General features: G+C 43.4%; 1 protein-coding gene across 8 annotated transcripts in view; it reads right to left on the bottom strand.

Annotated features, from left to right (window-relative positions):
- cast (calpastatin) overlaps window positions 1–24,723 on the bottom strand; it is a 236,224-nt gene that overhangs the window by 60,851 nt on the left and 150,650 nt on the right. For all 8 annotated transcript variants that reach the window (XM_068029740.1, XM_068029732.1, XM_068029734.1 and 5 more), the window contains 9 exons: window positions 24,358–24,447; window positions 21,276–21,371; window positions 20,556–20,618; window positions 19,101–19,226; window positions 14,874–14,930; window positions 6,675–6,764; window positions 5,553–5,648; window positions 3,055–3,117; window positions 2,167–2,292 (listed from right to left, as the gene is read on the bottom strand). In XM_068029740.1, coding sequence (XP_067885841.1) covers window positions 2,167–2,292; window positions 3,055–3,117; window positions 5,553–5,648; window positions 6,675–6,764; window positions 14,874–14,930; window positions 19,101–19,226; window positions 20,556–20,618; window positions 21,276–21,371; window positions 24,358–24,447 — 807 coding nt within the window. The remainder of the gene's footprint in view (window positions 1–2,166; window positions 2,293–3,054; window positions 3,118–5,552; window positions 5,649–6,674; window positions 6,765–14,873; window positions 14,931–19,100; window positions 19,227–20,555; window positions 20,619–21,275; window positions 21,372–24,357; window positions 24,448–24,723) is intronic.

Raw genomic sequence — 24,723 nt, 5'->3', positions numbered from 1 at the left:
CTTCCCTAAAGGACATTAGTGAACCTGATGGGTTTTTCCAACAATCGACAATGGTTTCATGGTCATCATTAGACTAGCTTTTAATTCCAGACTTATTAATTAAATTCAAATTCCACCTTCTGCTGTGGTGGGATTCGAACCCATGTCCCCAGAGAATTACCCTGGGTCTCTGGGTTACTAGTCCAGTGATAATACCACTACCACCACCTGCCCCATATGTTCATCAATGGAAATCCCATTGGAGAGAAGAAATGATCTTCTGCAAGTTGGGAATTCCTGGAAGAGAAGTAGCAGTGAATTAAACACTAATACAAAAGCAAAATACTGCAGATGCTGGAAATCTGAAATAAAATTAGAAAATGCTGGAAATACTCAACAGGTCTGGCAACATCTCTGGAGAGAGAGAGAGAGAGAGAGAGAGTTAATATTGCAGGTCGATGACCCTTTGTCAGCAACTTCACTTTCAATTGTTTGTATTCAACAACTTCTAGTTTCCAAAACCATTTCTATCACCTTTATTAAGACCTTAAATGAGATATGGATTGTCACATGAGAAGTTCTGGTCTGCAAAAAGACAGGATTGGGCACTGCTGTGGGAAAACAATCCTGGGTAGCGAAGCAACTGGGATCTCCAAAAATGTGGAAATGGTATTTTCAAATGTTATTATTGGCTCTCATTATGGGGATGAAGGGGGCTGCTAGATGACAGAGGTCCCAGCAGCATGGAAGGTGGTGGATGTCTGACATTCGGTTGTACTGCTGCAGGTGATTGCTAGTCCAGTGCTGCTCAAAGTAATTCCCAGTAATCTCCTCCCGAGTTAGAACTGGAAGGTGGTCTGGTGGTGCAAAAAAAAAACTTGCTCTTATATTTCACCTTTCACAACTACAAGATGTCTCAAACTGCTTTACAGCTCATGATGTACCTTTGACGTTTTGTCACTGATGTAATGTAGGAAACGCAACAGCCAATTTACACACTGCAAGCTCCCACAAACAGCAATGAGATAATAACCAGATAATCTCTTTATGTGATATTGATTGAGGGATAAATATCGGCCAGCACACTGCTTCCAAGACTCCCCTGATCTTCAAAATAGTACTGTGGGATCTTTTGCATCCAACTCAGAGAGCAGACAAGGCCTCATTAACAACTCATCTGAAAGATGGTACTGCTAACAGTGCAGCACTCCATCAGTACTGCACGTTTATGCTCAAGTCATACATTCATATGTCCTGGAGTGGGACTTGAACACACAACCTTCTGAGTCAAAAGTAAGAGTGCTACCAACTGAGATACAGCTGACAACCACAGCTCAATTGCTGAGATTATACAAAGCAAACTGAGAGGAACAGCAAGCATGTCGTCATTTGCTCTCTGCTGTGCACCTCTCCCTGATGAGCTGACAGTGCTGGTTGTATGAATCCAGGTTGTGGCCATTCTCAGTTAATTTTTGGCCTCAGAGATTTCTGAGAGGAGAAAATGGTGTGGAAGCAACCTGGAGGAATGTCTGTCTTGATTGTTAAAAATCCTCAGACAAAATGCAAAATTTAAACAATATATTTTGTTGCTTCTATTCAAATGTTTTTTTATTTCCATGGAAGTCAAAGGAAATGAAAGTTGTGAAAGGTGTAAAATGGGCGTCTGATTCCCAACCAACTTATACAACTTATAGTTATACACTATCGCACAAAGTCAAAATCTAACCTTTTTGTTTCCTTTTTTTTCATTCTTTCACGGGATATGGGCATTGCTGGCTGGGCCAGCATTTATTACTCATCCCTAATTGCCCGAGAAGGTGGTGGTGAGCCATCCAGTATTGGATGTCAAATAAGTAGTGTGGCAAATTAGAAAGAGTGAACGAGTCGAGAGAGGTGGTGGAGAGGTAGAGTTGGGTGTCGTCAGCGTACATGTGGAACTCGACATGTTTATCGATAATGTAGCTGAGGGCGGCATGCAGATGAAAAATAATGAGGGAGCCAAGAATACACCTATGCGGAGCACCGGAGGTAACACTGCGGGAGCAGGAGGAGAAGCCACTGCAGGTGTTTCTCTGGCTACGACTGGATAGTTAAGAATGCAATCATGTGAGTGCTGTCGCACCAAGCTGAATGATGGAGGAGAGGCCTCCGCCTGCTGTCTCTAACTGTTTAAGATTGGAGTCATACCTGCTTCGGCATTGAGGGCGGTGCTGCAGAGTGAGAAGTAGCAGCTGAGCATTTTGAAATTGGAGCTGGAGAGCTGCAGCCAAAGTCTGCTGACAGAGAATCCAGGACATCACCTTCTGTCATACTCTGTCATAACAATACAATAAATGTAGTTAAATCATCTCAAAGGCATTTTAAGAATACAGATGCAAAGGCCTTAAATCCTCAACGGTGCAGCACAAATTAAGGAGCCTCCATCTGCAGGGTTTAGTTCGACTTGTACTTTATGCTTCAACAAAACATCACCGCTGACATTGGAAATCACAGGTTTACCAACATGCAAATATATATGAAGAATTATACTTAGTAATTTAGTCTATCTGTACAAAAGAGAAATAAGGAGATGCCATTTTCTCTTAATGGAACTAAGTTTAGCCAGTACATTTGGAAGATCTGGAAACTAAACTTGTGAAAATTGTATTAATCCTTTAATATTTTGAAATTTTTTTTCATTCTGAACATTAAACAAAGAGCAAGAAAATACTCTGGGACGTAAGAAATGATGGGAATGAGATTTCGAGGAGACAAATGTCCTTTCCACATCTGACATTCCTAATGTTCCAAGTACTTCTATGTGTCTCTTATACTCCTGCCCAACACCATGAAGAAGGTTGGACATGCTCACCATTTCTGTTTCTGTGAGTGTGGGTTCCTCCAATCTTGGGCAATAGCTGGAGTATCACTGCTGATCCTAGCCCTGGTACTGAGTGAAGTGATATCCCTGAATAAACTTCCACCACTACCGTTAATATAAGATTGTGAGAATTTCTGACCTATCAAATGGTGCCCTGAAGCGTTTGACTGCAGGGAACCAAATGCTGTTACAAGAGAAAAAAAAATCAGCTTTACCTTCTCTGTGACCTTTGGTTTTGCTCCTGGACTCGTGGAAGAAGAGGCCACTTTACCTTTATCCTGTTACAGAAAACAAATTTTATCAGATTTTTCTTAGGGACATCAGAATTATATAGAATGGAATGCAGCTGGTAAAGCAGCAACGTAAATATAGTAAAATACTTCCGCATTCTAGAGCGTATTGGTGCATGATGTCAGTGTGAACCGAGCAGGATTAATGAAAGGTTTACACATGCACTGATCTCAGTTTAAATTATGTGCAATTTCTGTTCTGTAATTCTGTCAGATTCATTATGAGTCGTGATATCAGCATCATTTCTACTACTGCACCAAAAAAAATGACTTGCATCTCTGTAGTGCCTTAAACACCCTAAGGATGTTTCAAAGCGTTTTACAGCCTGTGAATTGCTTTTGTAGTGTAGTCATTGTTATAATGTAGGAAACGCAGCAGCCAATTTCTGCACATCAAGCTCCCACAAACAGCAATGTGATAACCAGATAATTTGTTTTGTGGTGTTGATTGATCCCACAAAGGAACAAGGTCGGACGGCCAAATCTAGAGCCCTATGGATGTCAAGGAGCTTACAGGGTAAAATAAGGCAGAAAAGGAAAGCTTATTCCCAACACAGACATGGGATTAGCATCCTTAAAAGTTGATAAATCACCAGGGCCGGATGAAATGTACCCCAGGCTGTTAAATGAAGCAAGAGAGGAAATAGCGGATACTGGATACAGGTCTGGTGCCGGAGGATTGCTAACGTTGTACCTCTGGTTAAAAAGGGAGCGAGGGATAGACCAAATAATTATAGGCCAGTCAGTCTAACCTCAGTAGTGGGCAAATTATTGGAATCTATTCTGAGAAACAGGATAAACTGTCACTTAGAAAGGCATGGATTAATCAAGGGTAGTCAGCATGGATTTGTTAAGGGAAGATCTAATTTGATCAAATTTTTTGCCGAAGTAACAAGGAAGATAGATGAGGGTAGTGCAGTTGATGTGGTCAACATGGATTTTAGCAAGTTTTTTGACTAGGTCCCACATGGCAGACTGGTTAAAAAATGAAATCCCATGGGATCCAGGGAATTGCAGCAAGGTGGATACAAAATTGGCTCAGTGACAGGAAACAAAGGGTAATTGCTGATGGGTGTTTTTGCGATTGGAGGGCTGCTTCCACTAGCGTTCCTCAGGATTCAGTAGTGGGTCCCCTGATTTTCGTGGTCTGTTTGTGATTTGGACGCAAATGTAGGGGGCATGATCTAGAAGTTTGCAGATGACATAAAGATTGGCCACTTGGTTGATAGCGAGGAGGATATCTGTAGGCTGCAGGAAGATACTGCTGGCCTAGTCAGATGGGCAGAAAAGTGGCAAATTGAATTCAACCCAGAGAAGTGTGAGATGATGCATTTAGGGAGGTCAAACAAGGCAAAGGAATACAGGATTAATGGGAAAATACTGAGAGGTGTAGAGCAAGTGAATGTCCACAGAGGAGTGAATGTCCACAGAGCCATGGAGGTAGCAGGACAGGTCGATAAGGTGGTTAAAAAGGCATATGGAATGCTTTTGTTTATTAGCTGAGGTATAGCATGTAGGAGCAGGGAGGTTATAACTCATTGGTTAGGCCACAACTTGAGTACTGTGTGCAGTTCTGGTCACCTCATTACAGAAAGGATGTAATTGCACTAGAGAGGCTACAGAGGAGATTTACAAGGATGTTGCCGGGACTTGAAAAAAGCAGCTATGAGGAAAGATTGGATAGGCTGGGGTTGTTCTCCTTGGAACAGAGAAGGCTGAGGGGAGATGTGATTGAGATGTTCAAAATTGTGAGGGGCTTGGATACAGTTGATGTGCAGGGCCTATTTACCTTAGCAGAGAGGTCAGTGATGAGGGGGCATAGATTTAAAGTGACTGGTAGAAGGATTAGAGGGGAGATGAGGAAAATGTTTTCACCCAGAGGGCGGTGGGGATCTGGAACTCACTGCCTGAAAGGGTAGTTGAGGCAGAAACCCTCAACTCATTCAAAAGGAGTCTGGATATGCACCTCAAGTGCCGTAATCTGCAGGGTTACGGACCAAACGCTAGAAGGTGGGATTAGAATGGGTGGAATATTTTTCGGCTGGCACAGAGACAATGGGCCAAGTGGCCTCTTTCTGTGCTGTAAACTTTCTATGATTCTATGATTGAGAGATAAATATTGGTCAATATTGATAAATATAGCTCCCCTGCTGTTCTTCAAAATTCATCCATCTCATCTATGAGACAGCACCTCCCTCAGTACAGAACTGGAGAGTCAGCCTTGGTTTTTGTGCTCAAGTCTTGGAGTGGCACTTAAACCCACAGCCTTCTGACTCAAAGCCATGAGTGCTACCAACAGAGCCACAGCTGACACTGACCTTGTACAATCATAATAGAGATTTTTCTTGATGTTCTGAAAATGGATATTTTTTGAAAATACAAAAATTAAATTGGCATCTGTCGATTTAATTGCCTGACCAAACCTTAGGATCAGGTTGCTCTTTAAATCTGTAATCAGGTGGTATAGATCCTTCAGTTTCTCCCACTCGTTCAGCCTTCTTCTTATCAGCATCTGATTCCTGAAAATATGAGAAGTAAAATTATTAAGATTAATTAATTAAGAAATATTAAGATTCAATGTCCATGTACTGTGCTTCGGTAAAATGATAATTGGAGATAAGTGAATCAAATGAACATTTAGGAAATTATTCCAGGTGCCGATAAAGCTGCCTGTAAAAGCCGAAAGCAGTTGACACAGATGGCTCTAGAATTGCAGCCTGAAGCCTCTCGGCCTCTCTCCTCCTTTAAGATGCTGCGTAAATCTATCACTTAAATAAGCCTGTCCTAATATCTCCTGACATGACTTGGTGTCAAATTTTGTTTGATAACATTTTTGTGAAATGTTTTAAAATCTTTTACTATATTAAGTGAACTATATCAATGCGAGTTGTTGGACTGGGGAAAAGTCAGCAATACCAACAGGCTAATTTCATATGTACAATGTTATGAACGTGCTTTTGTTTTTTATTAAAAATATTTTTTTAAGGAATTCATAGTCAAACTGAAATGTGTACTCAGAGGCCAGACAGTATGCCAGTTTTGGAAACAACATATCTCATCTGTTTTTTCTTCTGGAATGAGCAAGTATTCAGCGCAAGTGTTTTTTTGTCTAACAGAACTCTAAACAAAAATGCTCACTTTTCTCAGTTAACCTGTGTTTGTGTGTGTGTGTGTGTGTGTGTGTGTGTGTGTGTGTGTGTGTGTGTGTGTGTGTGTGTGTGGCTAAGGTAAAAATGGAACTTAAAATTTTAATGTGTGTGTTTCTGCTTCATTTCACTACTGGCTAAGACTTGTTGTATAATAAACTGATAATTTTGTTGTTTATTAATGAAACCCGGTTTGTGTGTTTTATTCTGGTAAGTTGGAAAATTTAAATATGTTGTGACCTGTGGAGAAGTGGAACTGGAATAAACAGTGCACTCCTCCCACCTCAGTCGTAACAACAGATGTACATTAGCTCCACAAAGAAATGGACCAACATACAATGTAGTTACAATAATCTTATTCAAACATTGAAAGTTTCAGGAGACAAATTTCATTTCTACCTTCACCACAGGACCAGTGTATTTTGGAGCTGAATTGTCCGGTGCTTCTGATGGAAGTGTTCCTGCAAGTAGATCAAATGGATCTTCATCCTTTAAAAACAAAAACTGTGCATCAGTGAGCAGGTTATTGCTGAGAAAGTGTCGCTTGTTAGCACTGTTGACGACACCTTCCACCATGTTGCTGAAGATTGACAATAGGCTGATGGGGCTGTAATTGGTCGGACTGGATTGATCCTGCTTTTTGTTGACAGGACATACCTGGGCTATTTTCCACATTGCCGAGTAGATGCCAGTGTTGTAGCTGTACTAGAACAGCTTGGCTTGGGGAGCAGTTAGTTCTGGAAGACAGCTATTCAGTACTCCAGCTGGGATGTTGTCTGGGCCCATAGCCTTTACAGTATCCAGTGCCTTCAGCCATTTCTTGATATCATGTGAGAACAAGGTCAAGTAGGTTTTTCCCTTTTGTGGCTTCTCTCATTTCCTGCCGCAGGCCCAGTCTGACAAATATGTCCTTCTGGACTTGGTCAACTCAGTCAGCAGCAGTGCCGCCTAGCCACTCTTGGTGATGGACATTGAAGTCCCTCACCCAGAGTACATTCATAGTCATAGAAGACAGAGGGTAGCAGTGGAAGGGTGCTTTTCTGAATGGAGGACTGTGACTAGTGGTGTTCCGCAGGGATCAGTGATGGGACCTTTGCTCTTTGTAGTATATATAAATGATTTGGAGGAAAATGTAGCTGGTCTGATTAGTAAATTTGCGGATGACACAAAGGTTGGTGGAGTTGCGGATCGTGATGAGGACTGTCAGAGGATACAGCAGGATATAGATCGGTTGGAGATTTGGGCGGAGAAACGGCAGATAGAGTTTAATCCGGACAAATGTGAGGTAATGCATCTTGGAAGATCTAACACAGGTGGGAAGTATACAGAAAATGGCATGCTGCAGCTGCACAGAACGTTAGTTAGGCCACACTTGGAATATTGCATGCAATTCTGGTCGCCACACTACCAGAAGGATGTGGAGGCTTTGGAGAGGGTACAGAAGTACTTTACCAGATGTTGCCTAGAGGGTATTAGCTATGAGGAGAGGTTGGATAAACTCAGATTGTTTTCACTGGAACGACGGAGGTGAAGGGGCGACATGATAGAGGTTTACAAAGTTATGAGTGGCATGGACAGAGTGGATAGTCAGAAGGTTTTTCCCAGGGTGGAAGAGTCAGTTACTAGGGGACATAGGTTTAAGGTGCGAGGGGCAAAGTTTAGAGGGGATGTGCGAGGCAAATTCTTTACACAGAAGGTGGTGAGTGCCTGGAACTTGCTGCCAGGGGAGGTGGTGGAAGCAGGTACCATAGGGACGTTTAAGAGGCATCTTGACAAATACATGAATAGGAAGGGAATAGAGGGATACGGACCCCGGAAGTGCAGAAGGTTTTAGTTTAGACAGGCATCAAGATCGGCGCAGCCTTGGAGGGCCGAATGGCCTGTTCCTGTGCTGTACTGTTCTTTGTTCTTTATACATTCTGTGCCCTTGCTACTCTTAGTGCTTCTTCCAAATGGTGGTCAACTTGAAGGAGCATTGGTTCATCAGTTGAGAGAGGGCAGTAGATGGTAATCAGCAGGAGGTTTCCTTGCCCATGTTTGACCTGATGCCATGAGACTTCATGGGTCTGGATGCAATATGGAGGACTCCCAGGGCAACTCCCTCCTGACTGCATGCCATTGTGCCGCCACTTCTGGTGGTTATGTCCTGCCTATGGGACAGGAAATAGCTAGAGATAATGATAGAGGTGTCTGGAACATTGTCTGTAGGGTATGATTCTGTGAGTATGCTATTGCTTGACAAGTCTACAGGACAGCTCTCCCAATTTTGGCACAAGTCCCCAGATGTTAGTGAGGAGGACTTTGCAGGGACAACAGGGCAGGTTGTGCCTTTGTCATTTCCCGTGCCTAGGTCGATGCCAGATGGTCCGTTCAGTTTAATTCTCTTGACTTTTCTGTAGCAGGCTGGTGCAACTGAATGGCTTGCTACACCACTTTGGAGGGCAGTTAAGAATCAGCCACATTGCTGTGGATCTTGAGTCACATGAAGGCCAAACCAGGTAATGACGGCAGATTTCCTTCCCTGAAGAACATTAGTGAACAAAGTGGGTTTTTATGATGTGATCATCATGACTGTGACTAGCTTTTTATTCCAGATTAATTAATTAATTAAAAATTTCCCAGCTGCCATGTCTCTGCAGTATTAGTCTGGGCCTCAGGATTAATAGCTAAGTAGCAGTGCCACTATGCTACCATTCCCCTCGGGAGCCCAAAGTCAGCGGGTATTGCAGATGGTCGAAGGATGAAAGCATCATGGGCGCTTCCAGGATAGCGGACATTCACCTATAAAAATTTCTTGGTGTAGTCACACACCAACTGCACATTGAATAAGTGACAGTCCTTGTGGTTGTGGTATCACTCCCTGTTCAGGTGGGCAGCCCGCAAAGCCACATGTGTGCAGTTAATGGCACCCTGTACCATCGGGAAGGCCACTGTCCTGGCGAGCCATGTGCCCTTTCACCCTGATGGTGTTTTCTCCTCAGGGAGAAAAGGATGAAGTCCCCTCTTCTCCTGTGGAACTCTTCTGCCACCTCCCAGATACCTCAGTGCACAGTGGCGCAGTGGTTAGCACCGCAGCCTCACAGCTCCAGCGACCCGGGTTCAATTCTGGGTACTGCCTGTGTGGAGTTTGCAAGTTCTCCCTGTGTCTGCGTGGGTTTCCTCCGGGTGCTCCGGTTTCCTCCCACAAGCCAAAGACTTACAGGTTGATAGGTAAATTGGCCATTAGCAATTGCCCCTAGTATAGGTAGGTGGTAGGAGAATATAGGGACAGGTGAGGGTGTGGTAGGAATATGGGATTAGTGTAGGATTAGTATAAATGGATGGTTAATGGTCGGCAAAGACTCGGTGGGCCGAAGGGCCTGTTTCAGTGCTGTATCTCTAAACTAAAAACTAAACTAAATTCTCTCGATGATGAACTGTGACTATTGTTGCCAGCATCTGCCTGGAAGGACCCGGTTGCAAAGAAAGAAAAGGTGACAGTGACCTTCACAGCCACTGGGAGGGCCATCCTCACCCTGGTTTGAGGTTCCAGGTCTTCACGAAGGAGGTCACACAACTCAGTCACCATGTCCTTGGTAGAAGCACTACTCTTGGCTCATCCCAACAAAAGACCTAGAAGACCTAAAAGACCCTCTTAGGATATGGCCTTCAAAGGACAGCCCTCCTTCCCTTCCTTGGAGAGGTTCCCCCCTCTGCCTCCTCCTCTACCTGTCCTGCTCATTCTGCAGAGCCAGCGGTACTGCAACTACTGCCCCCATACTTATCAAAGTCTGTGTAATGCTCTCAGCCTTTCTATGGTCAGCAGAAAGCTTCACACTCCTCCAGCAACTCATCACAGTGCTTGCACCAAGTTGGGCTCAGCACAAGTCAAAAGCACCTCAGCTGCAACTTGTTGAGTGGCCCTTTAAATAGCCCAGAACAAGACCCATCCCTACTTGCTAACACTTGTTCCAGGAGTGAATAAGGAAGGCGGTCCCTCCCATGCCTGTAACTTGTTCTCCTTGACTATAAGCATCAAGAAAACCGTGGTCATGGACAAGGTGTTGCATCTCTGCCCCTGATCACAGTAAATAACACCCCACTGGAAGTGATTCGCAAATTCTGCTACCTTGGATCCATGATGACAGACAATCTGTCCCTTAACACAGAGCTCGATATAGACACAGGGAAAGCAGCTACCACCTTTGGCCGACTTGCAAAATGCACATGGGATAGCACCAAGCTGACCCTTAGGACCAAGCTGATAGTTTATAAGATCTGCCTGCTATGAAACATGGGCGACTTACAGTAACCAGGAAAAAAAGCTCAATAATTTCCATTTTCTCTGTCTGAGGTGCATTATGGGTATATCCTGGCAGGACAAAATCACAAATGTGGCCGTCCTCTCAAAGGCAGAGCTCCCAAACGTGTTGGCACTAATCAATCAGAGACGGCTTCAGTGGATTGGACATGTCTGCAGGATGGACGATGGTCGCATACCCAAGGACTTTCTGTATGGTGAGGCAGCCAGGACCAGACGAACCCAAAGCTTCAAGGATGCAAGCTTGACAATGAAGACCCTTAATGTCAACTAACGCACCTGGAAGTCACTAGCTGGTGAAAGAGGGAAATGGTGACACAGCCTGTGGACTGGTGTGCAGTACCACGATGACCAGTGGCTACAGCTGCTCGGCAACAGGCGTCAACGCCGAAAACAACAACTCACAACGTCACTTGGCAGCTTAGAAACATAGAAAAATAGGAGCAGGAGTAGCCCATTTGGCCCTTTGAGCCTGCATCGCCATTCAATACGATCATGGCTGATCATCCAAACTCAGTTACCTGTTCCCGCTTTCTCCCCGTATCCCTTGATCCCATTAGCCCTAAGAACTATATCTAACTCTTTCTTGAATATATTTAATGATTTGGCCTCAACTGCTTTCCGTGGTAGAGAATTCCACAGGTTCACCACTCTCTGGGTGAAGAAATCTCTCCTCATCTCAATCCTAAATGGCTTACCCCTTATCCTTAGACTGTGACTCCTGGTCCTGGACTCCCCTGCCATCGCAAACATCCTTCCTGTATCTAGTCTGTCCAGTCCGGTTAGAATTTTGTAGGTTTCTATGAGATCCCCTCTCATTCTTCTAAACTCTAGCAAATACAAGCCTAATCGACCCAATCTCTCTTCATGCATCAGTCCTGCCATCCCAGGAATCAGTCTGGTGAACCTTCGCTGCACTCCCTCCATAGCAAGAACATCCTTCCTCAGATAAGGAGACCAAAATTGCACACAATACTCCAGATGTGGTCTCACCAAGGCCTTGTATAATTGCAGCAAGACATTCTTGCTCCTGTACTCGAATCCTCTCGCTATGAAGGCCAGGATACCATTTGCCTTCTTAACTGCCTGCTGCACCTGCATGCTTACTTTCAGCGATCGGTGCACCGGGACACCCAGGTCTCACTGCACCTCCCCCTTTCCCAATCCATCACCATTCAGATAATAATCTGCCTTTCTGTTTTTGCCACCAAAGTGAATAACCTCACATTTATCCACATTATACTGCATCTGCCATGTATTTGCCCACTCACTCAACCTGTCCAAATCACACTGGAGCTTCTCTGCATCCTCCTCACAGCTCACACTCCCACCCAGCTTTGTGTCATCTGACATTTAATTCCCTCATCTATATCATGAATTTATTTGGTGAATAGCTGGGGCCCTAGCACTGATCCCTGCGGTACCCCACTAGTCACTGCCTGCCACTGTGAAAAAGACCCGTTTATTCCTATTCTTTGTTTCCTGACTGCCAACCAGTTCTCTATCCATGTCAGTACCTTATCCCAAATCCCATGTGCTTTAATTTTGCACACTAACCTCTTATGTGGGACCTTATGGAAAGCCTTCAGAAAGTCCAAATACACCACATCCATTGGTTCTCCCTTATCTATTCTACTAGATACATGCTCAAAAAATTCCAGTAGATTTGTCAAGCATGATTTCCCTTTCGCAAATCCATATTGACTTTATCCGATCCTGTCATTGTTTTCCAAGTGCTCTGCTATTACATCTTTTATAATGGACAGCAGCATTTTCCCCACTACTGATGTCAGGCTAACAGGTCTATAATTCCCTGTTTTCTCTCTACCTCCTTTTTTAAATAGTGGGGTTATATTAGCTACCCTGCAATCCATTGGAGTCTATAGAATTTTTTAAAATGACCAGATATTACTATTTCTAGGGACAATTCCTTAAATACTCTGCGATGTAGATTATCAGGCCCTGGGGATTTATCGGCCTTCAATCACATCAATTTCCCTACTAATACTGATTTCATACAGTTCCTCCTTCTCACTAGATCCTATGTTCCCCAACATTTCTGGGAGGTATTTTGTGTCCTCCCTTGTGAAGACAGAACCAAAGAATGTATTTAATTTTTTTTTTTGATTCATTCATGGTATGTGGGCGTTGCTGGCCAGGCCAGCATTTATTGCCCATCCCTAATTGCCCTTGAGAAGGTGGTGGTGAGCTGCCTTCTTGAACCGCTGCAGTCCATCTGGGGTAGGTACACCCACAGTGCTGTTAGGAAGGGAGTTCCAGGATTTTGACCCAGCGACAGTGAAGGAACGGCGATATAGTTCCAAGTCAGGATGGTGTGTGACTTGGAGGGGAACTTGCAGGTGGTGGTGTTCCCATGTATTTGCTGCCCTTGTCCTTCTAGTTGGTAGAGGTCGCGGGTTTGGAAGGTGCTGTCTAAGGAGCCTTGGTGCATTGCTGCAGTGCATCTTGTAGATGGTACACACTGCTGCCACTGTGCGTCGGTGGTGATGGGAGTGAATGTTTGTAGATGGGGTGCCAATCAAGCGGGCTGCTTTGTCCTGGATGGTGTTGAGCTTCTTGAGTGTTGTTGGAGCTGCACCCATCCAAGCAAGTGCAGAGTATTCCATCACACTCCTGACTTGTGCCTTGTAGATGGTGGACAGGAGGTGAGTTACTCGCCTCAGGATTCCTAGCCTCTGACCTGCTCTTATAGCCACGGTATTTATATGGCTACTCCAGTTCAGTTTCTGGTCAATGGTAGCCCCTAGGATGTTGATAGTGGGGGATTCAGCGATGGTAATGCCATTGAATGTCAAGGGGAGATAGTCAGATTCTCTCTTGTTGGAGATGGTCATTGCCTGGCACTTGTGTGGCGCGAATGTTACTTGCCACTTATAAGCCCAAGCCTGGATATTGTCCAGGTCTTGCTGCATTTCTACACGGACTGCTTCAGTATCTGAGGAGTCGCAAATGGTGCTGAACATTGTGCAATCATCAGCGAACATCCTCACTTCTGACCTTATAATTGAAGTAAGGTCATTGATGAAGCAGCTGAAGATGGTTGGGCCTAGGACAAATTGGTCTGCCATTTCTTTGTTCCCCATTATAAATTCCCCCATTTCTGACTGTAAGGGACCCACATTTGTCTTCACTAATCTTTTTCTCTTCACATATCGACAGAAGCTTTTACAGTCAGTTTTTATGTTCTTGCAAGCTTACTCTCATACTCTATTTTCCCCTTCTTAATCAATCCCTTTGTCCTCCTTTGCTGAATTCTAAACTGCTCCCAATCCTCAGGTTTGCTGCTTGTTCTGGCCATTTTATATTTCTCCTCCTTGAATCTAATACTATCCCTAATTTCTTTTGTAAGCCACAGTTGAGCCACCCTTCCTGTTTTATTTTTGCACCAGGCAGGAATGAACAATTGTTGTAATTCATCCATGCGCTCTTTAAATGCGAGCCATTCCCTATCCACTGTCAATCCTTTAAGTAACGTTCCCCAATTTATCATCGCCAACTCGTGCCTCATACCTTCATAGTTTCCTTTATTTAGATTCAGGACCCTAGTCTTGGAATCAACTCTCTCACTCTCCATCTTAATGAGCATCATGTTATGGTTGCTCTTCCTCAAGGGACCCGGCACAACAAGACTGTTAACTAATCCTTTCTCATTACACAATACCCAGTCTAGGATGGCCAAGGATATTTTCATGTGCAGCACTTATGGCAGAACCTGCTTCGCAAGGATTGGCCTTCACATCAGCAAAGGTGCACCAAGAGAAGACACCCCACCTAAATGGATTGTGTGCTGCATGTCCATCATCTTTCATAGATGGAAGGATGCCAACCAAGAAAGATGGTCCCAGCACAATCATTGACCAATTTTACTATTTGTACATTGCACCTGCCCATTGACGTCTGTGACATCATGATCTGCCCTTTCAACCTCTTTGGGCTCACACAGGGGACGCACCAGTGGGCGCCACACCAGCTGCCTCATGCTGCATGGCCTGCAAGGGAACTACCCAGCGCGTCTCCCGCACTACTGCGCTTCAAGTAGCACCACTAGAAGTGACGCCTTGCGATTAAATTTCGTGCCCGATATTGTTAAATTGGAGGATGAATTTTGGGAACCGGAGAATTACAAATTGGTATAATGGAGTTAAGAACAGCTCTGTGATGATATCTGAAAGGTATCTGATGAATGGTCTGTGAATGTGTGATTTCTTTGTGCAATTTCTCTACTGTCGTTGGCAGCTGTCATATATTTCTCATTTTATTCTTCTTTTTTCACTTACCTTAGCATCACTTTTACTTGCAGAAACTGAGGCAGCTGTTGAAGCTTTCAGAGGTACCTTTGCAAGAAAGAAAAGAATATTAGAATTGTTATTTCAGTTTTACTTTCTTGTATTTAATAGTTTTAGGTTTCCAGAACCATTTTAACTACCTCTATTAAGATCTTAAATGCGACATGCACGTCACGAGGTGTTCTGGGGACTGTAGCCATAGTGGAAATGTTACTGGATGAGTAATCCAGAGGACTGGAGTAATGCTCCGGAGATATGATGGAAGATGTTGTCGACAGTGCTATCAAGCAGCACTTACTCAGCAACAACTTGCTCAGTGACGCTCAGTTTGGATTCCTTCAGGTCTACTCAGCACCTGACCTCATTACAGCTTTTGTCCAAACATGGCCAAAAAACTTAATTCCAGAGATGAGGCTAGAGTGATTGCCCTTGACATCAAGGCAGCATTTGACCGAGTGTGGCATCAAGGAGCTATAGCAAAAATTAAGTCAATTGAATCAGGGGAAGACTCTCCACTGGTTAGAGCACACCTAGTACAAAGGAAAATGGTTGTGAGAGTTGGAGGCCAAATATCTCAGCCCCAGGACATCACTGCAGGTGTTCTGCAAGGTAGTGTCGTAGGTCCAACCATCTTCAGCCGCTTCATCAATGACCTTCCTTCCGTCATAGGGTCAGAAGTGGGCATGTTCGCTGATGATTGCACAATGTTAGTACCATTCGCAACTCCTCAGATACTGAAACATGCAGCAAGACCTTGACGTCATTCAGGCTTGGGCTCATAAGTGGCAAGTAACATTTGTGCCGCACAATGCCAGGCAATGATTATCTCCAATAAGAATCTAACCATGACCTCTTGACATTCGACGGCATTACCATTGCTGAATCCCCACCATCAACTTCCTGAAGGCTACCATTGACCAGAAACTGAACTGGACCAACCATATGAATACAATAGCTAAAAGGGCATGTCAGAGGCTGGGAATTATACAGCGAGGACCTCACCTCGAGTCCCCAAAGCATGTCACAAGGCACAAATCAGGAGTGTGATGGACTACTCTCCCCTTGCCTGGATAAGTGCAGCCCCAACAACATTCAAGAAGCTCGAGACCAAAGACTAAGTAGTCCACACCCCATTCACAAACATTCACTCCCTCCACCACCTGTGCACAGTGGCAGCAGTATGTACCATCTACAAAATGCACTGCAGCAACTCGCCAAGGCTCCTTCAACAACACCTTCCAAACCCGCAACCTTTACCATCTAGAAGAAAAAGGACAGCAGACACATGGGAATGCCATCAGCTGCAAGTTCCCCTCCAAGTCACACACCATCCTGTTTGGAACTATATCACTGTTCCTTCACTGTTGGTGGGTCAAAATCCTGGAAAGCTCTCCCTTACAGAACTGTGGGTATACCTACACCACATGGACTACAGTGGTTCAAGAAGGCAGCTCAGCACCACTTTCTCAAGGGCAATTAGGAATGGGCAATAAATGCTGGCCTTGCTAGTGATGCCCACATCCCAAGAATAAATAAGAAAAGAAAAAGAAAAGGACAGGATTGTGCACCACTGTGGGAAATCAATCCAGGGTAGTGATGTGGACGGGATCTCCAAAAATGTCAAAATGGTATTTTCAAATATTGGCCCCCATTAGTAGGGGTGCAGGTGGCTGGCAGAGTCCAGAGGTCCCAGCAGCACAGGGGAGGTGGGTGCCTGTTTTCCAGCTGTACTATTGCAGGTGCTTGCGAGCCCAATGCTACTCAAGCTAATTCCTTATCATCTCTGTCAGGGTTAGAACTGGAAGGTGACTGCATGGGAGCAATCACAGTTTATCTGCTGGGATTGTACCAAGTGATGTGAGGGGAACAGTAAGCATGTCACCATTTGCACCCTGCTGTGCACCTCTCCTACTGGAATCTAGGTGGAGGCCACTAAATTTTGACTTCAGAGATTTCTTAAATGAGAAAATGGGGTGGAAGTGACCTGAACGAAGATCTGTCCTGATTAGAGGGTAAAAAAATCCTCAGACAAAAAAACAATATTTAAATATATTTTGTTGCGTCTACTAACCTTTTTTTTATTTCCATTGAAATCAAAGGAAATAAAATTTGTGAAAGATGTAAAAGGGTCTTCTGATTCCCTACCAACCATGCAAAGGCAAAATCTAACCCTTTTTGTTTCCTTATTGGTCCTTGGTTAACCATTACTATCATTGGTCATGTGGTAACCTGTGACCAACCAGATTGCAAAACCAGAAACAGCAAGTTTTCCTAAGCATTCCTAACGTACAACAACAGCATCTTGTATTTATATAGCACCGTTAACACAGCAAAACATTCCAAAGCATTTCACAGCAGAGTTATCAAACAAAATTTGACACCAAACCACAGGAGGAGATATTAGGACAGAACACCAAAAGCTTGATTAAAGACGTAGATTTTAAGGACCTTAAAGGAGGATAGGTGTAGGGAGGAATTTCCAGACTTTCAGGCCTAGGCAGCTAAATGCTCAGCTGCCAATGGTAGAGCAATTAAAATTGGGGATGCACAGGAGGCTAGAATTGGAGGAGTGCAGAGATCTTGAAGGGCTGTAAAGCTGAAGGAGATTACAGAAATGGGGTGGGGCAAGGCCATGAAGGGAACTGAAAGGATAGGAGATTTAAAATTGAGGTATTACCAGACTTGAATCAATCTCTGTCAGTGATGGTTGAATGAGACTTGGTTCAAATTTGGATATGGGCAAGAGGGTTTGGATGATCCAATGTTTGTGGAGAGTTGAAGATAGGAGGTCGGCAGCAGAGCATTGGAATAGTCAATTCTCGGCAGATGAGCTGAGCCGGGGCGAGGCCAGGTGATGTTATGAAAGTGGAAGTAGGCACTTTTGGTGCTGGATATGTGGTCAGAAGATCATCTTGAGAACAAATATGACACCAAGTTTGCGAAAGGTCTGGTTCGGCCTCAGATAGTTGCCAGGGAGAGGGAATTTATGGCAGGGACTGAAAACAATTATCTCGTCTTCCCAAAACCTAAATGGAGGAAATTTCTGCTCATGCAGTACTGGTGTCAGACAAGCAGTGAGACAAATTAGAGATTGTGGAGGTCTTGAGAGAGTTGGTGGTGACGGAAAGCTGGGTGTCGTCAGCGAACATGTGGAACCTACGGTGTGTTTTACGGATGATGTTGCCGAGGGGCAGCATGTAGGTGAGAAATATGAGGGGGCCAAAATAGATCCTTGAGGGACTCCAGAGGTAACAGTGTGAGAGCAGGAAGAGAAGCCATTGCAGGTGATTCTGTGGCTATGACTGGATAGTGTCGGGCAAACCCCCACCTGCCGAAACTGAGGCACACATAATTTTGCCACATAAACATTAAAACTTAAAATTGCAAGCCCCTGACTGGATAGACATTTGCATAGTAACAGACAGTGTTGTAATAAAGGGGCCCAGTCTTTTGCTTCCCCAATACACAGAAAAAGTCGTCAGACCAGTTTTAGTCACCTGACTGACTGACCATTGGGAGTTTTTTTGAATTTGAACTTCCAACAGGGAAAGAAATCAGAAAGCACTTTTCTCCTGGATTAAGATGACCTTTCTCCTGTCTGCTCTCATCTCGCTCTCACCAGCTTCAGAAACCATTGAAGACATAGTAACCCCAAGACAGAAAAGTCTCCTACAGTGAACAAGGTTTAAGAAGAATATTGGGCCCCAATGAGAAGTAAGAGCTATCTACAATCAAGGACTCTACGGCGATCTGGAAACACAGAAATAGTAACAAGAAACCCCCTTGAGAGACTGCCTCAAACATCTCCATTTTATTTTTCTTCTCTTTTCTGTCCCTATTTGCATGTATCGTGTGTGCATGCTAGCGTGGGTGTGTCGTATATACGTAGGCGTGAACCGTATTAGAGTTTAAGGTTTAATAAATTTCACTTTTCTCCTTTAAACTGAAGAAAGCCTGTTTATGCTCATTTCTTTGTCTTATAATTGGAAAGCTGTGAACAAGGATTCACAAAAGGGGAGCTCAAAACAAAGCGTGTTTAAAATTAAACCCTGTTATAATAAGATGAGGTGAAGACAGCAACATGCCTCTAGACCACCTTTCTCACCTGGTCAGAACAATAGTTAAGTATGGCATCATGCTAGTGTCGTCCCACCAAGCTGGACGACGGAGGAGAGGCCTCTGCCTGCTGCCTCTAACAGTTTAAGATTGGAGCCATACCTGCTTCTGCATTGAGGGCGGAGCTGCAGAGTGAGAAGTTGCAGCTGAGCATTTTGAAATTGGAGCTGCAGAGCTGTGGACAAAGTCTGCTGACAGAGAATCCAGGACTTCACCTTCTGTCATATTCTGTGATAACAATACAATAAATGTAGTTAAACCATCTCAAAGATATCCCAAAACACAGACATAAAGGCCCCAAATCCTCAGTCTTGAAGCACAAACTTAGGAGCAATGGCCTTTAACTCCACAATTTTCCTTTTCTTCCCTTTAGATTCTTACACATCATGTTACACAGTGGAAAGGATGGGGGAGGTAGCCTCTGTCACTCCCACTTTTGGAACATGCAAGAGAGAGTGGTGGATAATCTCTCACAGTTTTGTCCTTCTGCAGGTTTCAGTTATACCTGTACATTATGTTCCCACAGAAAATTACTGCTGCCATTGGAAATCACAGAAAATCAATGTCCAAATAAATACTAAAAATAATATTCAGTACTTTAGTCCATCTGTATGAAAGATGCCATTTTCTCTAAATGTAACCAAGGTAAATCATTAAATTTACAAGATCTGGAAACTAGAACTTGTGAAAAATTGTAGTATTCATTCAATATTTTCAAATCTCTTTAATTCTGATCATTAAACAAAGAGCTCTGTGGGGAAGGAGAAGTGATGGGAATGAAGTTTTGATAAGGCAAATTTCATGTCCTTATTTCTGACAGTCCTTATGTTCCAAGTACTTCTATATTTCTCTTATTCTCCTGGGCAACACTAAGAAGGAGGTCGCACACACTCACTAATTTTGACCTGTGAGTATGGGTCCTCCAATCTTGGGCAGTAACTGGTGTATCACTGCTGATCCTAACATGGCAGTGAGCTTACTAAGCTTCACAGAATCGTTACAGCACAGGAGGAGGCCATTAGAGCATTTTTTTTTATTCATTCATGGGATGTGGGCTTCGCAGGCCAGGCCAGCACTTATTGCCTATCCCGAATTGCCCTTGAACTGAGTGGCTTGCTAGGCCATTTCGAGGGCATGTAAAAGTCAACCACATTGCTGTGGATCTGCAGTCACATGTAGGCCAGACCAAGTAAGGACAGCAGATTTCCTTCCCTAAAGGACATTAGTGAACCAGATGGTTTAATTGACAATGGTTTCATGGCCATCATTAGCCTAGCTTTAAATTCCAGATATAATTGAATTCAAATTCCACCTTCTGCTGTGGTGGGATTCGAACCCATGTCCCCAGAGCAATACCTGGGTCTCTGGGTTACTAGTCCAGTGACAATACCACTAAGCCACCACTTCCCCCCCCGCCCCCCCCCCCACCCCCCACCCCCCACAGCACCACTACCCTTAATATAATGTCATGAGAGTCACTGACACATCAAATGGTGTTCTGCAGAGTTTCACTGCAGGAAACCAAACGCTCTCACAAGAAAAGAAATTCAGCTTTACCTTCTCTGTGACCTTTGGTTTTGCTCCTGGACCAGTGGAGGAAGAGGCCACATTACCTTTAGCCTGTTGCAAGAAACAAACGTCATCAGATTCTTAAATAAAAGGAAAATACTGCAGATGCTGGAAATCTGAAATAAAAACAGGAAGTGCTGGAAATACTCAGCAGGTCTGGCAGCATCTGTGGAGAGAGAAACAGTTAACATTTCAGGTCTGTGACTGTTCTGATGAAACGTAATCTTGGTTTCTTTCTCCACAGATGCTGTCAGATCTGCTGAGTATTTCCAGCACTTTCTGTTCTTGTCATCAGATTCTTCTTTGAGGCCTCAGAATTATTTAGAATTGAAAGCAGCTGGTAAAATAGTAACATAAATATAGTCAAATACTTCAGTATTCTGTAGCTCATTGATGCATGGCATCAGTGTGAACTTGATTCGATCAGTAAGTTGAACTGCAAAAGCATTTAGTTATTATGTACCAGGATTAGTCAACAAAGGGTATTGTGTTACTCTTCATAATTATTGGGCAATTTCTATTTTGTAATTCTGTCAGATTCCTTGCAATCATTATCATCATTTCTACTATTGCCACAAAGTTACATGTGCTTTTTTACATTAGACCATTATAGAAATTTCTTTCAGTGTTCGGTACATGAATATGGTTTAAAATACAAACTTATTGAAACAATGATTGAATTGGCTCAAATTGATTGTTGAACCAAACCTTAGGATCAGGTTGCTCTTTAAATCTGTAATCAGGTGGTATAGATCCTTCAGTTTCTCCCACTCTTTCAGCCTTCTTTTTGGTAGCATCTGATTCCTAAAAATATGATATATAAAATTATTCAAAGACAAAGTTCACATAAATATCAAGATTCAATATTCATAAACTGAGCTTCAGTAACATAATAATTGGAGTTAAATGAATCAAGGTAAGATTTAGGAAATTACTGAAGACTCTGAAAAAGTTGCAAGCAAATGCCTATAGCAGTTAATAGCAATGGCGATGACAAGGAGCTGGAGGATGCTCCATGTGCAGTTCCATGCTATTTAAGCCAAGCTCACACAAACCAGTCTAAAGCATCAGTCAGAGACATTGAGGCTGTACAGTTCAATGAATATGGAAAAAACAGTCACAGTAATCTGCCACAAAAATTGGTTCATTTAAAAATTATATACAGCGCATGCCTTTATTTCCAAACTGCCAGTCTGTGAAGCTCTTCACCAGCAGTGCAGACGTAACGATATCCATTTTATGCCATGAATTCATTAATCATAAAGGAGAATTCCCCACGCAAAACAAGCTGCTGCAAAATATTCACCAATGCTAATAAATGGTCTGTAAAATATTAAATTCACTAAAGGCAGACTATGGGGAAAATTCTTCTTTAATTGGACCATTTTAGATATATTAAAAATAACAGGATCATCCACAAAGTATGCATATATTTCACTAACAACAGATTGTCAGTATTTAATAACATGCCTCCTTAAAAACATGCTGACTAAACACTAAAAAACTGGCTTCACAAATGGTTTTTTAGCCTTGGCCACAGCAAAGCCACAAAAGAGAGATCCTTCCGATTTCATACAACTATTGAAGAAAATCCAGAAAAAAGCTCATAATGGTAGAAGTTATGAAAACACTTAAGAGAATTTCATAAACCTGATAAACAAATTCAGCAAGTTTACCCTTGTACAAATGCTTCATAAAATATGAACCACATTTGAAGTCTTTAAATGTGGATCACTTTTGAAGTGTTCAAATGTTGGTCAGGACAATGAGAGTGATCCTTTGCTCAGATAGTGCCATGGAGTCTTTTAGATTCAGCTGAACAAGCTTCTGTTTAACAGCTCATCAACAATAAACTTCTGACAATCTCCTTCTTTCTGCCAAAGGGATGATTGTGATACCACTGAACCAAGCTGGTGGATCTCGGGGGTGTCAGAGGTTTTGCAAGAACAGGGACATGATGCCAGGTGGTATTACATGCAGCACTGATTTATCAGCAGTAGAGGCAGCTCTGGGATCTTAAAGCAGTGGGAAGGGAACCTGGAATCTGAACGTACTGGATGGAGATTTTATGGTCAATTACTACTTTTAGAAGAAGCTCCTGGAGTCTGAAAACACTGTTGAGGGTCCCGGAGCAGAGTGGATAAGGACATAGGAATCCGGAAACATTTGTGTGCGCCATCCTGGAGCCTGAGAGTGCTCACAGCAATCCTATGTCTCAGATCATTAAAATGTCACTTATGGGGTTACTGATCATTGAGAAGAGTGATGGGAGTAGGCAGGGAGGGTGCCAGAGTCAGGTAGCATTTTTAGGGACGCCAAGAATTGGATTTGATAAGTGCTTGGTCGCTGCAGAAACTACTACTAACTGTTAGCCTGCAGCTGTGCCCGCCCCCACCACCCCCTCCATCTACCACCACCCACCAAACCACTAGTGAGCCATCAGCTAGCTACTCTACATCATTTTCTCTGCTTTCAGTAGTTATTATCTTTAGGTTCCCGCCTTAGGTGCAATAGGGTTTACTGAGAAAATCAAACACCAGGTGTGTAGATGAGGTCTTAGGTTACAGGAAGATATAGACGGGATGGTCAAATGGGCAGAAAAGTGGCAGATGGAATTTAACGCTGAAAAGTGTGAGGTGATACACTTTGGAAGGAGTAATGTGACACGGAAGTATTCAATGAATAGCCTGACACTGGGAAGTTCCGAGGAACAAAGGGACCTTGGCGTGTTTGTCCATAGATCTCTGAAGGCAGAAGGGCAGGTTAATAGGGTAGTGAAAAAGGCATATGAGACACTTGCCTTTATCAATCGAGGCATAGATTACAAAAGCAGGGAGGTCATGTTGGAGTTGTACAGAACTTTGGTAAGGCCACAGCTGGAGTACTGTGTGCAATTCTGGTCGCCACATTATAGGAAGGATGTGATTGCATTAAAGGGGGTGCAGAGGCGATTCACCAGGATGTTGCCTGGGATGGAACATTTAAGCTATGAAGAGAGGTTGGATGGGCTTGGGTTGTTTTCGCTGGAGCAGAGAAGACTGAGGGGTGACCTGATCGAGGTGTACAAGATTATGAGGGGCATGGATAGGGAGCAGCTGTTCCCCTTAGTTGAAGGGTCAGTTACGAGGGATCACAAGTTTAAGGTGAGGGGCAGGAGGTTTAAGGGAGATTTGAGGAAGAACTTTTTTACCCAGAGGCTGGTGACGGTCTGGAATGCCCTGCCTGGGAGGGTGGTAGAGGCGGGTTGCCTCACATCCTTTAAAAAGTACCTGGATGAGCACTTGGCATGTCATAACATTCAAGGCTATGGGCCCAGTGCTGGCAAATGGGATTAGCTAGAAAGGTCAGGTGTCTTTAATGCATCGGTGCAGACTCGATGGGCCGAAGGGCCTCTTCTGCACTGTATTATTCTGTGATTCTGTGATCAGATGAAAATGTCTGGAAGCACCTTCAGACATTTTTCAACATTAAAGATGCTATTTAAAAGCATGAAGTAGGAAGCTCAGGGAAGTTACTTTGACATATCTCGAGCAAGGAAAAATAATACGCATTCTTGTTTTTTTTAAAGAGGTAATAGGATCACAACTGGAGGAGCTGAGAATATCAGGTAGTACCATTACTGTTACCATTACTTTTGTTGTTAGACTGGGGAAAGGACAGCCTTTCCAACAGACCAATTTCATATGGAGGGATGTATATTAGCTCCACAAAGAAATGGACCAACATATTATGCAGTAACCAGAATCTTATTCAAATACTTAAAGTATCAGGAGACAAATTTCATTTTTACCTTCACCGCAGCACCAGTGTATTTTGGAGCTGAATTGTCTGGTGCTTCTGATGGAAGTGTTCCTGCAAGTAGGTCAAATGGATCTTCAACCTTTTAAAAAAAAAATGACATTTTTTCAATTTGTGACAAAGCTCAGCAGAAACATATTCTGACAGCAGTGAAAATGTTACTGAAAAGAACCCAAACAACTGTTGCTCACACTTAACTGATAATATCCCGATTTCCTCCTCCTCAAGAGCAGCCATGACACTAGGACTGTGAACTAGGATAATTATGACTGTAGTTTCTATAATCACTGATTGGTGAATTTAAAATCTTTTTTGTGAATTAGTTTGATTTGCACACATGTGGGGAAGCACGACAAAG

Source organism: Heterodontus francisci, chromosome 4 (assembly GCF_036365525.1).
Source record: "Heterodontus francisci isolate sHetFra1 chromosome 4, sHetFra1.hap1, whole genome shotgun sequence".
Lineage (NCBI taxonomy): Eukaryota > Metazoa > Chordata > Chondrichthyes > Heterodontiformes > Heterodontidae > Heterodontus > Heterodontus francisci.
Note: the sequence above shows the minus strand (reverse complement) of the source record. Positions and strands in the feature narration are given on the sequence as shown.